The following is a 16311-nucleotide window of genomic DNA, read 5'->3' as shown; positions in this document are numbered from 1 at the left end:
AGTGTGGGTAGTGTGACAGTGTATGGGCAGTGACAGTGTGGTGGAGGGGACAGTGTGACAGTGTATGGACAGTGACAGTGTGGGGGGTGGGCAGTGTGACAGTGTATGGGCAGTGACAGTGGGGGAGGGGGCAGTGTGACAGTGAAGGGGCAGTGACAGTGGGGGAGGGGGTAGTGTGACAGTGTAGGGGCAGTGACAGTGGTGGAGGGGGCAGTGTTACAGTGTATGGGGCAGTGACAGTGGGGGAGGGGGCAGTGTGACAGTGTATGGGCAGTGACAGTGGGGGAGGGGGTAGTGTGACAATGTAGGGGCAGTGGCAGTGGGGGAGGGGGCAGTGTGACAGTGTAGGGGCAGTGACAGTGGGGGAGTGGGTAGTGTGATAGTGTAGGGGCAGTGTGACAATGTAGGGGCAGTGCCAGTGGGGGAGGGGGCAGTGTGACAGTGTAGGGGCAGTGACAGTGGGGGAGGGGGCAGTGTGACAGTGTAGGGGCAGTGACAGTGGTGGAGGGGGCAGTGTGACAATGTAGGGGCAGTGACAGTGTGGTGGAGGGGGCAGTGACCTTTCTCTCCATGCACAATAAGGAGATCTCTTACCTTTCTGAGATCCCACCACGTGTAGCAGTTTGTGTAAGGTTGCATGGGGCCCGAGCTCCTCTGTCCCAGCTTGCCTCCCTCCCTCCCATGTGGTCCCTCCCATGTCCGAAGTGCCCGACCGGTCAGTCCGCCCCTGTGTATATGTGTGTCTTTTGGTGAATGTGAGTGTGTGTGTAACTGTGAATGAGTGAGTGTTTATGCCTGTGAATGTGTATGTTTCAGTGAAAGTGTGTGTTGGTTAAACAGTGTGTATGACACTGACTGTATCTGTAAGTGAGTGTATGTCAGTGCATGCATCTGTGTCTGGCAGGAAGAAAATGTTGTGGGGGGGGGCAAGTTTTATCATGTCTAGGGCAGCACAAAACCAGAATACACCACTGGCCATGGCCCACACATATATCTGGTTTCCAGCATTTACCACCAATAGAGCTCCAGAGACATGCCACACCATAAAAATAGCAGCCATATTAAGGAATGCTCCACCTCAGATAGGGCTTGCTTTCTGATTTATATTTATGGAGAAGGAAATGGGGATCAGGGAGCAGAGGGAATACTGCACCAGCTTCTGTATTGTAGGAGCTGTAGTCTCCCAGCATGCACTATGGAGCCATTAACTTCACAGTGTCCTCCTTGACCCATACATACACTCCTGATCCATGCACACAGACTGACCATACACACACCCATACTGACCCATACACACACACTGACCTAAGCGCTTCATCAGACTGAACCATACAATCACACAGACTAAACCATACACACTCACAGGCTAAACCATGAATACTCACAGACTAAGCAATATATACAAGCATAGACTGACCCATACATACTCGCAGATTGACCCATACACACGCAGACTGACCCATACACACACAGACTGATCCATACACACACCCACACAGACCCTTATGTACACAGTTGTGATCAAAAGTTTACATACCCTTGGAGAATTGGTAATATATGTAGCCCTTTTAAAGAAAAAGGATTCATATTTAACTGTAGGTTATAACAGAATGACACAATCATAAAACAAAACATGGCAACGAAGAAAAAAATGAAATGGCCCCTGTTCAAAAGTCTGCATACCCTTAGTGTTTAATACTGTGTTTTGCCCCCTTTAGCATCGATGACAAAGTGCAATCTTTTGTAATTGTTGTCCATGAGGCCCCTAATTCTTGCAGGTGGTATTGCTGGCCATTCGTCTTGGCAAAATGCCTCCAAGTCATGCAAAGTCTTTGATCGTCTTACATGAACCACATGTTTGAGATCTCCCCAGAGTGGCTCGATGATATTAAGGTCAGGAGACTGTGATGGTCACTCCAGAACCTTCACCTTTTTCTACTGTAAACACTGGAGGGTCAACTTGGCCTTGTGCTTAGGGTCATTGTCATGCTGGAAAGTTCAAGAGTGTCCCATGTGCAGCCTTGGTGCAGAAGAATCTAAATTGTCTGCCAGTATTTTCTGATAACATGCTGCATTCATCTTGCCATCAATTTTCACAAGGTTCCCCATGCCTTTAGAGCACACAGTCCCCTAAACCATCAGTGAGCCACCACAATGCTTCACAATGGGGATGGTATTCTATTCAATATAGGCCTTGTTGACCCCTCTCCAACTATTGTGCTTATAGTTTTCACCATAAAGCTCTATTTTGGTCTTGTCACTCCAAATTACAGTGTGCCAGATGCTATGAGGCATGTCAAGGTATTGTCGGGCATATTGTAAACCTGGCTTTTTTATGGCATTGGCGCAGTAAAGGCTTCTTTCTGGAAATTCTACCATGCAGCTAATTTTTGTTTAAGTATTGTCGTATTGTGCTTCTACAAACAACCACACCGTTTTATTCAATCGCAGCCTGTATTTCTTCTGAGGTTACCTGTGGGATTTTTTGTGTATCCCGAGCAATTCTTCTGGCAGTTGTGGCTGAAAACTTTCTTGGTCTACCTGACCGTGGCTTGGTATCAAGATATTCCAAAATTTTCCACTTCTTAATACATGATTAAACAGTACTGAGTAGTATTTTCAAGGCTTTGGATATCTTTTTATATCCTTTAACTTGTGTGTGTCACCTTGTGTGTCTGTAACAAGGTATTCAATGGTATGTAAACTTTTTATCAGGGCCATTTGGGTGATAGCTGTTATTGTTATGATTTAAAAAGGAGCCAAACAACTATGTGGTAATGAATAGCTTCATGTGATTACTATCTTTCTATAATATATATATATATATATATATATATATATATATATATATATATATATATATATATATTGCATGATCAGTCATGTTTTCAAAATCAATGCCAATGTTTCACAGTTTGTGCTATCTTTGTCCTGTGAGCTTAGGGTTGATGACCCATATGTATGCTGGCATGGAACATAAGAATGCTCAGTTTTATGGAGTTTTTATAAAATATATATTTTGAAGCATATTGTGTTGATATTACATATTTGTGATATAGGTACATGATGTCACAGCTCTATAAGCCTATAATTTTCCCCTTCTTCCTAAATGGTGTTTCTCCACATTTGTATATGTCATCAGAATGCACAACAATATTTCTGTGAGTTATATAGTTACTAGCTAACAGATTTCAAAAGAAAAAAAAATCTGAAAACTAACAATGCCAAAAAGCGGAGGTTGTGCACAGGCAGATTTGATGTCTGCTAGTTAGCCCTTCCCTGCAATACAATGTGCAGTTAAACAGATATATCGACAGAATTTCAAGTCATCATATGTAACCTGGTGACAGTCACATGTAAACAGCTAGTGCCTGCTCTGCATTTTGACCCTAAAAGTACTGTAAATAGCGAAACAATTCAGACTAGATTATTTAGAAGAGGATTTGCATTGAACACACTAATTCATAGTGAGGACAGAGCTGATGATCTGAACTATGGTTATTTTTTTTGTGAGTATCTGTCTTATTTTAGATTCTTTTTTTCTTACCATTTAATATATTTATAAGGTCTGGTGAGCCAGAATCAATGATAGCTCCCTCCAAGTCAACGGTGCTACCATCAGCTCCACCAGGCAGGCTCGCTGCCTAGGTGTTCTCTTTGACTCCGACCTCTCCTTCAAGCCTCATGTTCAATCTATCGCCAAATCCTGTCATTTCCATCTCAAAAACATTGCGCGCATACGACCCTACTTAAAGCCAGATGCGACTAAGGTGCAGGTCCATTCCACTGTCCTTTCTGGCCTTGACTACTGTAATCCGCTTCTCAGTGTTCTTACTTGCTCCCAACTTGTGCCGTTACAGTCCATAATGAATGCGGTGGCGAGGCTCATCTTCCTGTCCGCCCGCACCTCCCATGCCTCACCCTTCTGTCAGTCCCTACATTGGCTTCCTATAAAATATGGAGCTCAATTTAAAATTCTGGTTCTTTCTTTCAAATCTCTACATAATGCTGCTCCCACCTATCTATCCTCCCTTATACACAAGTATGTCCCGTCTAGGCCCTTACGATCTGCTGAAGACTTACGTCTATCTTCTGTCCGTACTCCCACCTCTGATGCTCGCCTTCAAGATTTCTCGAGGGCTGCACCGTTCCTGTGGAACTTGCTTCCCTCCTCGGTTACATGCTCACCCAGTCTCCAGTCTTAAAAACCCACTTCTTCATAAGAGCGTATCAATTAAACTGTTAATAGCTCCCAACTGGTTCCTCTTCTGCAACTGTCACTAGTCTCATACTATCCTTACCTTTTGTGTCATTTTACCCCACTCCCTCTAGCATGTAAGCTCATTGAGCAGGGCCCTCAACCCCTCTGTTCCTGTGTGTCCAACTTCTCTGGTTACAACTACATGTCTGTTCGTCCACCCATTGTAAAGCACTGCGGGATTTGACGGCGCTCTATAAATATCATAATAATAATAATAATAGCTAATCCCTAGAAAAGGGATCTTGAGAATTTTCCGATAGGACATCTTTGAGCCAGTAACACCATCAATGAATGTGGTTAGCTAGAGTTCCATAAGTGATGTAAATTAGTTCCTCAATGACTTTTATTTGATATGCCCTAGAAAGTCACACCAATAAAAAAATGTTACAAAATGTATTCCTACATTAATTGTCACACACTAATTTTGTGTCTTATTGCTTTTACAAAGCAGCCTAACATGTCTCTAATAGGACAAACGAATTAATACTATTAAATATTATCTTTGAATATTATAGTTAAACTTAAGTTACATCATTATAGGTGACTGAAGGTGATTTTAATAGTGTCTCGTTAAAATATATTGAAAGATTATTCCTATTAAGGGGAATGGTTTCCTCTGAAAGAGATTGTAACTACGACATAAGAAAAAAAAAAACTATTGGATCTTTAAATAACAATGTCATCAGTTGAATTGCATAGTTTCACAATAGGACATTAATTGCCCATTTAGCCAGTAAGAATGGATCACTTTTGAACTATCCAATATGACTTAGACAGAGATTGGCATTCATTTTGTGAAACAGTTCTCTAAATGTTGGCAATATATATATATTTTTTAATCTGCTACAATGTGAGCTAGTATATGTAGATCAATATGTGAAACACGTACAGCCTAATTGATGGTTTAGGGATAGAGAGCTTCCTACTTGTAATTTTGATTAAAGATACTATAGATTTTGGCAGACAACTATTAGTTTAATTACATCATATGATTCTGGACACATTCCGCTTTGCTAGTAGGTACATCAGTTTGCTCAAGGCAATCATTATAAGTGCATGACCAGCAAATAACATCACAGGCCTCTAGTTTACCACATTTAAGCAATCATTGCATTGTTCAATTCTTGCTTTAAATCATTCTAATTTATCACTTGTACCTGCAAAGCAAATTACATTTACAAGTGTTGTGCTGGGATTTCTTCTCACATCACTATATAGATTAGCAATCTATTACCATTAACATTAGTAGTCTTTGTCACCTTTAATCAGATTTTTTTTTAACAGCATCAACATATTTTAAATGATATAGATATATATTATTTTATAAATGTATAATGCTGGAATGCTTTTAAAAAAATGTTTTCAAATAATGTTATTGTGTTTTGGGTCTATAAGAATAGTTTTAGTTTTTTTTACCATGTTATACATTTTGTTTTGCTCCTCTGTAAAGTAAGCATTTTCTGTAGTGAAAAGAAAAAGCAAACAAGAAAAAACATTTATAGTGAATGGTCAATTTAAGGGACTTTTGCATTGTTTTAAAGGACTCCAGTCTAACATATATGCTTATGTATTGGTACATAGAGTGAGTGGGAAAAGGTAGATATCTTTCTCTTGATACTACCCTGTTCACTGAATTCAGCTCCATCAAGAGACAAAAAAAAATAAGGATTAATGCGCTCATAGTGTCAATGGCACCATGCGTACACACATCCATCCATCTATCTATCCATCTATCCATATGTCTACACTAATCAGCAACAACATTAAAACCACTGGCAGGTAAAGTGAATAACATTGATTATATTATTACAATGGCAACTGAAAGGGGGTGGGATAGTCCATCTGGACAGAATTTTCAAATTGCTGAAAACGTAATGCTGGCCATGATAGAAAGGTGCCAGAACACACACTGCATCGCAGTTTGCTGTGTATGAGGCTGTGTAGCCGCAGACCAGTCAGAGTCTCCATGATGACACTTGTCCACTTCCGAAAGTGCCTTCTATGAGGACAGGAGCATCAGAACTTGACCATGGAGCAATGGAAGAAAGTTCCTCGTCTCATGAATCATGTTTTCTTTTAGATCAGTTGGATGACCAGGTGCGTGTGTGCCTTTTACCTGGAAAAGAAATGGCAGCAGAATGCACTAATGGAAGAATGCAGGCTGGCAGAGACAGTGTTTTGATCTGGGCAATGTTCTGCTGGTAAACCTTGGGTCCTGGCATTTATGTGGTTGTTACTTTGACATGCACCACCTACATAGAAATTGTTCCAGGACATGCACAACCCTTCATGGAAATGGTGTTCCCTAGCCTCTTTCATTAGGATACACTGCAAAAATTGTTCAGCAATGGTTTGAGGAAAATTAATCTTTTGCCTTGCCCTCCAAACTCCCCAGATCTCAATCCAATTGCGCATCTGTGGGATGTGCTGGAACGGCAAATCTGATCCATGCAGGCTCCAGCTCACAACTTGCAGGACTTAAAAGATCTGCTGTTAATGTCTTGGTGCTAGATACCACAGGACCTATGCAGAGGTAATGTGGAGTTCCTGGAATGAAAATTACCCCCATGATGGCATACCATTTGCAAAAGTAGACAACACAGGTATTACAAATGGGTATTACAAAAAGGTATTACAAATGGGGTATGTCCAGTCTTTTCTAGTAGCCACTTAGTCACAAACACTGGCCAAAGTTGGCGTTCATATTTGTTTGTGTGTGAAAAATGCAAAAAACTAAATTGAACGCTAAATTTAGTCAGTGTTTGTGATTAAGTTGCTACTAAAAAAGACTGGACATACCCCATTTGCAATATCTTGGGTTGTCTACTTTTGCAAATGGTATGCCATCATAGGGCTAATTCGCATTCCTGGGCTACCATACGGTCTCAAAGGCAACATAACCAATCTGGCAAACTTCAATGCAAAAAAAAAAAAAATGAAAATTAAAGCCTTATATTTGACTCAGTAAGTTTTGAAAACACCATAAAACCTGTATATGGGGGGTACTGTTATACTCGGTAGACTTCACCGAACACAAATATTAGTGTTTCAAAATAGTAAAGCGTATCATAACAATTATATTGTCAGTAAAAGTACCATTTGTGTGTAGTGAAAAATGCAAAAAACAACATTTTTACTGGCGATATCATTGTTGGTATATGTTTTACTGTTTTTAAAAACTAATATTTGTGTAAAGCAAAGTCTCCAGAGTAAAACAGTACCCCCCATGTACAGGTTTTATGGTGTCCTAGAAAGTTACAAGGTTAAATATGCAAGCCAAATTCTCTGGACTTGTCAGGCAGGTCCCTCAGATTGTAATTAATAAAATGACTTTATTATGTAAAATATTATATAAATATGTTTGTAGAATTTAAATATATATATATATATATATATATATATATATATATACATATATATATATATATACATATATATATACACACACACATATATATATATATTATTTTTTTTCATTATTTGTATTTATATATAGCTATATATATCTACATAAACTAGCTCACATTATATACAAAAAACTACCAGCCAAAGAAATACTCTGGCAGGAAGTAAAAAAAAAAGGGTTACAGAGGTAGTACAGGGCATAACCCTAAATATATATAAAGAAAACAAAAAGTAATGAGGAGAGCTCCTCGTAAAAACGGGGTACTTCTCCTCAAGACCACTACCCCCAAATTTAGCATCAAATAGATTTAGCTTAAAAAACTAATAAACTTTATTGAAACAGAAATAGTATTAACATCACCCCCCCCCCACACACACACATACAAAAAACACACACTATCACCCTAAACGATAGTGTCAGGGGTCCGCGGGCGGTTAGTAGGGGAGGCTGCTCGCAGCTCGCAGCACTCACCCTCAGTCCATCGCCGCCCGCGGTCTCCCCTCCTCCTACCTGTCGGCGAGCGGCGTCTCCTCTCCGCCGCTCGCCGCTCGCATCCGTCACGCCTCCCAGCGGCAGCATGTATAACGCTGCACGCTGGAAGGTCGTTGATTTATGCAAACGCCGGGGTCACGTGAGTGACCCGGCGTTAAAGCAACAGTACCACAATCACAGTGGGAGGCTTAGATATCTCCCACGTGTGATTGTTAATACTGATTGGAAGTTATCCAATCAGAATTTAACCTAGGGTATTTATACTCACCTTTCCTGTTCCTCCCTGCCCTGTTGTGGTCTTTGCTGTATAGTATTGATTCTGAACTTGTGATTTCTGGTTACGTACTCTCTGGCTTGTTAATCTGACTTTGTGATTTTCTCCTACCCTTTGACCTCGGCTTGTTTATCGTTATCCTGTTTTCTGGTTCCCCTGACTCGGCTTGTCTCCTGACTATTCTGTGTGTGCTTAGCCCGGCCACTCTAAGGTCCGGTACGGCACCTTTTCTGTGTGTGTGTGTCTGTTAGCGTGTTGGGTTCCCGGAATCGTGACATTACAACAGGGCCATTATGGAACCTGCTGACATTCCACAGCTCCTAGTTAATCAGGAGGCTAGAATGGATGGTTTAGACCATCGTATGGATCAGTTTGCCCAGGCTTTACAAACCATACTGGCTCGTACTGCCCACTTGCAACCTGCCGTTCAAGAAGTTGTTGCTGCTGGGCCAGAACCCAGCCCTGATCCGGTAACCGCTCCTGCTCACGTGGTTCACATAACGCCACCTCAGCGCTATAGCGGTGATCCAGCATCGTGCCGTGGTTTCCTCAACCAAATTGATATTCATTTGGTGATGAATCCGCGCTCATACCCCACTGACAGAGCCAAAATTGCTTTTCTGATCAACCATTTGTCAGGAAAAGCTCTAGCATGGGCCAACCCCATGTGGGAGAACACGTCCCCAATGTCCTTTGCAGACTTTCTAACAGCTTTCAAACGTACGTTTGATCAGCCCGGCCGGGTTGCTTCTGCTGGCAAAGCTCTGCTCAGGATCCGACAGGGCAGTAGATCAGTAGCGGATTATACCATTGAATTCCGCACTCTGGCAGCTGAAGTGGTTTGGAATAACGACTCTCTCGTAACAGCTTTTCAGGAGGGTTTGGCCGCTTACATATTAGACGAAATAGCATCCAGGGAATTGCCTATTCTTCTGGATGATCTAATGGATTATATCATTCTAATTGACAACCGTATAAGAGAGAGGCGTAGTCAAAGAAGAATGAATACACAGGGGTTACCTGCTTTACCCAGTACTGCACTATTAGCGTTACCTCCCCCTACTCAACCACCTCCCGAACCCATGCAATTAGGTGCTGTAGGCTTATCTGAAGCTGAAAGGACATACCGCAGAAGGGAGGGCTTGTGCCTTTATTGTGGTAAGAGGGGGCATCTCCGAAGTAACTGTCCTAGTTTGCAGGGAAACTACAGCACCTAAGGCCTAGAGAGGGGCCTCGGGTGTTATGCTTTTTTCCCCTCATGTGTCCATCTCCAGACCATTCATTACGGTTACTCTTTTGGTCAATCAAACCACGATTACAACTAAAGCCTTGATCGATTCAGGTGCTGCAGATAACTTTATCGATGAGAACTTTGCTAAAACCGCAGCCTTGAATCTGATCCAAAAGGCCACACCCTTGGCCGTTGAGGCCATAGATGGTAGACCACTTGAGAAACCCCTGGTGACCCATGAGACCCAAGAAATGGTAATGGCCGTGGGTGCCTTACACAAAGAAAGGATAACCTTCCAAATAATTGACTCCCCTACAGCTTCCATCATACTGGGCTTCCCCTGGTTAGTTAAGCATAACCCGGTACTTGATTGGGGTTGTTTGGATATACTCTCCTGGGGGGAATCCTGTCAACGAGACTGTATGGTCCGTTTACGTCCCGTTTGTTTACTCAATGTGCCTACAGCTAAACCCCTTTCTGTTTCTGTCCCCCTTGTCTATGCAGACATCGCATTGGTCTTTGAAAAAAGGGAAGCTGATAGACTACCCCCACATCGGGATTATGATTGTACCATAAACTTGTTACCTGGAAAGATGCCTCCTAGGGGCAAGGTCTACCCGCTTTCTGAGAAAGAAAACCAGGTCATGGAGGAGTACATACAGGAATCCTTACATAAAGGTTTTATCAGAAGGTCCTCCTCTCCGGCTGGTGCTGGTTTCTTTTTTGTTGCCAAGAAAGAGGGCGATTTAAGGCCATGTATAGACTATAGAGGCCTGAATAATATAACAGTTAAAAATGCTTATCCTATCCCTCTCATTACTGAGTTGTTTGACCGTGTCAAAGGTTCTAGATTTTTTACCAAACTAGACCTATACGAACTTGGTTCGTATAAAAGAAAACGATGAATGGAAGACAGCGTTCAATACACGCAGTGGGCATTACGAGTATCTAGTCATGCCTTTCGGACTGTGTAATGCTCCTGCTGTCTTTCAGGACCTCATCAATGATGTCCTTAGAGATTTACTACATGTCTGTGCCGTGGTCTATCTTGATGATATACTTGTGTTTTCTCCTGATCTGGAGTCTCATCATGCCCATGTGAGGAAGGTACTTAAGAGATTGCTACAAAATGGTCTTTATTGTAAATTGGAGAAATGTTTATTCGACCAAAAATCAGTACAATTCCTCCCTCCCCCCCCTCTCCCTCCCCCCCCTCCCTCCCCCCTCCCTCCCCCCCCTCTCCCTCCCCCCCCTCCCCCTCCCTCCCTCCCTCCCCCTCCCTCCCTCCCTCCCCCTCCCTCCCCTCCCTCCCTCCCCTCCCTCCCTCCCCTCCCCCTCCCTCCCCCTCCCTCCCCCTCCCCCCCCCCCCCTCCCTCCCCCTCCCTCCCTCCCCCTCCCCCCCCCCCTCCCTCCCCCCCCCCCCCTCCCTCCCCCCCCCCCCCCCCTCCCTCCCTCCCCCTCCCCCCCCTGGGGGGCTGTGAGATAGTTAGGCAGACATGTCTTCTCGAGTTTCTGATAACATATATTCCAGTAGCAGTGGAAAAGTAGCACAAGTAACATAACTATAAGACTGAAGCCTCTTTCCCATCACAGTTAGAATATGCTAAATAGTCTGCCTTGATCAAGCTGCGTACCTCAGCTGTGATCAACAGATACACAGCATATTATACCAAAGAGTACGAAAGAAAAGTAAAAGGAGATATCTAACTATCACTTTATCCTTATAGTTAAGAACTACTTCTAGAACTTGAAGTCTCTCTGAGAGCTGTATGCTCTCAGAGAGGCATCAATTTCTATACCAGAATCAGACCCACAAGGTAGAAACCTGTCATACCTTTCTACTTACACAAAATCTGTCAACTAGCGATAACTATTGAGATGAAGATATCTAATAACCCCCTCTGGACTAAACTTAGTTCATAATTAGAAAAACAAACATAACTAACAGGAACAATAAAATAGAGGAAAAAGAGGGAAAGATAAACAGCGAAAATAAATCAAATACATGGGGGGATGTTGCTATCCTATATACATCTCAATATGTGGAAATGTTCAATTAGATTTTATTGGAAAAATCCACATACAAACTCCACATACCAAATTCTCAATAACATAGGGAACTCGAGAATCTGTTACAAAATACTTTGTCCAAAAACCTTATATTGAAAAATGAATACAATTTTATGTATACCAGTGACAACTAATTAGCCATGTTGTATTACTTGCCTAATGCTTACAAACAGCAGAAGAATCTAGCTGGTAGACCTACAGTTTCAGCGAGAGGCAGTCTCATGCAGAACTCCAGTGTTTACATTTATCACATTCTACTTGTTTGGTGATGAATCAAAAGTCATATTGCCGATTCACCAAATAAACATTTTCGGAATTGTCTCAGATTAAAGTCCACCGGTGCATTACTCTGCAGTTTGAATGTAGAGGGTAATATAGTTCCATCCGATGTCACTTGGGAATACATTACACGATGTATTTCTTGGCATATAGAAGCACATGCTACCAGGCACACAATAAATTATTGCCAATCTTTTGACATTTGTCCTTACACATAATTTCTTCATTTTCAATAATGTGAGGAGAAACACAATGTGAATGACTTGTGCCCTCTCATTTTCCCAACCAGATGGTCCATTATACATGAAGCAGTCAAATGGAAATGTTAAATATTTGACATGTTCCTTATTTGGACTGGAAGACCTGAAGATTTTGTGTGTGCTCACTGGCCAACCAATAATAAAGCCATTCTGACACCAGGATCTTTAATACTGTGATATTTTCCTCTATATTCTCCTGCCGATTTAGAAATTTGAGTACTGATATTTTGTATGTATATTTGTAAATATTTTAGTTTTCTGATACAGTTTTGCCAATTGTGGCAGGTTATAGGCAACGGTAGTTTAATTTCTTTGGAGACTCTCCTGTTACATTTTCTTTCATATATTTATACCACAAAATATTTAATGAAAATGTCTTACCTTATAATAATCAAAGGGATAAAATACACCAGGAAAGCTACAATTGTCATGTAAGGTTTCCAATACGAATCATCAGGCCATAGACCCCAGCATTGTACTTCTCCATTGGAAAGTTTGATTTTCCCAAAAATAATTAGTGTGGGAATTGAAAATAGGAACGACAGAGTCCATGCAACTGCTATTAGAATTTTTGCTTGTTTTTCTATTAAAAGAAAAAAAAGAGTAAAACAAAAGAGTGCTGTAATACACAATTAACAATCTTAGAATAGTTTTATTTATGGATGACAAAATCCCAGCTACCAAGACTAATAGGAAACAAATACTAATATCTAATAATAGGATATTTAGTCTTTAGTCAGTACTCTCGAAGACTGACTTTCTAAGAATCGTAGACCACTATTTTTTTTTATGCATATTGCAAAACATATTTTTCCATGTTCATTTTTAGACATTGTTTTAATAACTTTATAGCAATTTATAATCTGGGAATTGTATTTTTCATGGAACACATATGCACACTATATTTAGCGCCTTTTAACATGACACATTTTATCAAAGGGATACTATAGGGACCAAAATATCTTTAGCCTAATTAAGCAGTTATGGTGTATTGATCATGCTCCTGCAGTCTCATTGCTCAATTACCTGCCACTTAGGAGCTAGATTATTTTGTTTATGCAGTCCTAGGCACACCCCACTGCATGCAACGTATCCAGTTTTCTTAAATACTTCCTGCAAAGAGTGATCTAATGTTTAAACTTCTTTTATTGCACATTCTATTTAATTTAGAATGCATTATCTCCTGCTCTGTTAATAGCCTGCTACAACCTGCAGGAGCTTCATGTGTATCAGTAAAGTTCAATTTACAGAGCAGGAGATAACATCTGAATGCAAGTGAACCAATAAGAATGTTGTCATGCTGACTGTGGCATGGACAGAAACAGAAGGGATTCAACTCCTAAATGGTAGTTAATTGAAAAGTGAGACTGCAGTGTCATGTTCTATACACCGGAACTGATTAATTATGCAAAAAAAATTGATGCCTGAAGTATGCATTTAATTCCTTCTTCTCTCTAACATATCTCTAACATATATTCATGTATATTAAATATATATTATGTAGTGGACTATGGATCTCTTCTTAAAAAGAAAAACCTGATTTCTAAGAGGGACAGATGATATACAAAATCTATGTTCATACTCTAGAACAGTGTTTCCCAACCCAGTCCTCAAGGCACACCTACCAGTCCAGGATTTAAGGATTACCCAGTTTTGTCTAAGGTGTTTTTAGAAAAAAAAAGAAAAAACACCTTAGACAAATCTGGGTAATCCTTAAATCCTGGACTGGTAGGTGTGCCTTGAGGACTGGGTTGGGAAACACTGCTCTAGAATGTATGATGTTTAAATCTAGCATTGTGGAGGTCGGTGAACATATTTTACTTCATATATGTGTTCATTACCAAAATACTCTTGAATTTCTTTAATTATGTAGAAAGGAATTATAAAATCGGAACACAATGAGAGTTAAAGGCATGGTCTGTTTTTGTCTGGCATAATTCCATACAGATGTTTTGAACATAATTACACATTACACAAACCCATATTCTTTTCTTTCATTCAGTGTTTTTGAATTAATTAATTGGTCCAAGTTTTGAGCTCTTTAGAACAGATTATGTTTTGCTCTGTCTATGGCTACAGTTGGTTTTCAATAAGAAACACTGAACAAAATTATAAACACAACACTTTTGTTTTTGCCCCCATTTTTCATGAGCTAAACTCAAAGATCTAAGATTTTCCAACTTTGTCAAAATTTCCAACTATGACATTGTTTCCAATATTAGCTTGGAATATGTGTGTACCTTTTGCTGAAACTGTACCAAAGAGGTGTTGGTTTAATTATATTCATTTTTTATACAGTACATTTGTTGCATACAGTACTTGTGCAAAAAAAATCTTATATTATGTGAAAAACACCACAGATACTCCCCAGACAGTTCTTTTTTTACCATAATACAAGTCTTTTTTTTTTTTTTTTACCAATTACATATTTATGTATTTTTCTAATGTGTCCCATTTTCAAGTTAATTTGTACATACAAACCCATTTAAAAAAAATAACATGGAAGGGTGGAGCCAAGCAGATGAACTGAATGGCCGCATGTTGGATCTGCTCTGCCCCAACGAGCCAATTTATTACAGAATACGAGGCTATAAACCCTTCCAACAGGAACCCCAAACAGATCCCTGGGCAGGCAACAGCACAATGGGTCGGGCAACCAAAAAAATCTAAGCCAGACAAGCAAAAAAAAGAGCATGAATATTGGGGACCTCTGGCGACAGGCTCAGAGTGCCATGGATCCCAAGATGGCGCCTTTGCAGATAATGCCTCTGATATCTCAGATGATTTCTCGGACGGGGCAGTGGAGCATCACGTACCCACACTAGCAGCCTCCAAGCTGTCACACTTACCACCAGACTCAGCCCCAGTCACAACGGCAGTCCTAAAATCACTGCTGGTGGGCCTTCAACACACGCTAAAAGCCGACATGGCCCAAATCTGCCAAGACCTGAGAGGCCTGACAGGCAGCATGGACACACTGGAACAAGACACCTGCCAAAATGCTCAGCAAACACTGATTCTGCAGCAAACCATACAAGAGCTGAAACAGCAATAAGCCAAAACGGACCTAAGGTTTGCGGCAATGGATGACCAAAAGAGGAGTCTAAACCTCAAGGTCAGGGGATCCCCGAAGAAACCCTGGACGCAGAGCTACTGCACATTTTGGGCAGGCTACTCCATGCACTTCTACTGTCCAAGCAAGCGAAAGCGGTGGAGATAGAAGGGATGTTCCGCTTACCAAGCCGCATGCAGCCACTGGGTGGTGTGGTATTCAGTCCAAGGTATTGACCTTGGCTTTGTTACTGACTCTGCGTTTATCTTTAACCGTTTTCTGTGTTGTTTGCGTGTCTGACTGATTACTGTGTAACTGGGAGGCTAATGGCCCTCTGGTTCACAATTTCCAGCTGGCAGAGAACTCCCTGTAGCATTGGAAGATCTTTTCGACAACCTCATCGATATACAGTTGCAAGAAAAAGTATGTGAACCCTTTGGAATGATATGGATTTCTGCACAAATTGGTCATAAAATGTGATCTGATCATCATCTAAGTTATAACAATAGACAATCACAGTCTGCTTAAACTAATAACACACAAAGAATGAAATGTTGCCATGTTTTTATTGAACACACCATGTAAACATTCACAGTGCAGGTGGAAAAAGTATGTGAACCCTTGGATTTAATAACTGGTTGAACCTCATTTGGCACAATAACTTCAACCAACTGTGTCCTGTAGTTGCACAATGTGCACAACGGTCAGGAGTAATTCTTGACCATTGCTCTTTTCAGCAATATTCTTGGGATGTCTGGTGTGAATCGCTTTCTTGAGGTCATGCCACAGCATCTCAATCGGGTTGAGGTCAGGACTCTGACTGGGCCACTTCAGAAGGCGTATTTTCTTCTGTTTAAGCCATTCTGTTGTTGATTTACTTCTATGCTTTGGGTCATTGTCCTGTTGCAACACCCATCTTCTGTTGAGCTTCAGCTGGTAGACAGATGGCCTTAAGTTCTCCTGCAAAATGCCTTGATAAACTTGTG

The 16311-nt window shown here is 41.1% G+C and overlaps 1 protein-coding gene across 1 annotated transcript in view; it reads right to left on the bottom strand.

Moving 5' to 3' along the window:
• Positions 1-16311, bottom strand: part of NPSR1 (neuropeptide S receptor 1) — a 380746-nt gene that overhangs the window by 106042 nt on the left and 258393 nt on the right. The window contains exon 5 of the mRNA XM_063450640.1: positions 12655-12856. Coding sequence (XP_063306710.1) covers positions 12655-12856 — 202 coding nt within the window. The remainder of the gene's footprint in view (positions 1-12654; positions 12857-16311) is intronic.

The sequence above is a fragment of the Pelobates fuscus genome, chromosome 4, assembly GCF_036172605.1.
Source record: "Pelobates fuscus isolate aPelFus1 chromosome 4, aPelFus1.pri, whole genome shotgun sequence".
Taxonomy (NCBI): Eukaryota; Metazoa; Chordata; class Amphibia; order Anura; family Pelobatidae; genus Pelobates; species Pelobates fuscus.
This window is presented reverse-complemented; position numbering and strand designations above follow the sequence as displayed.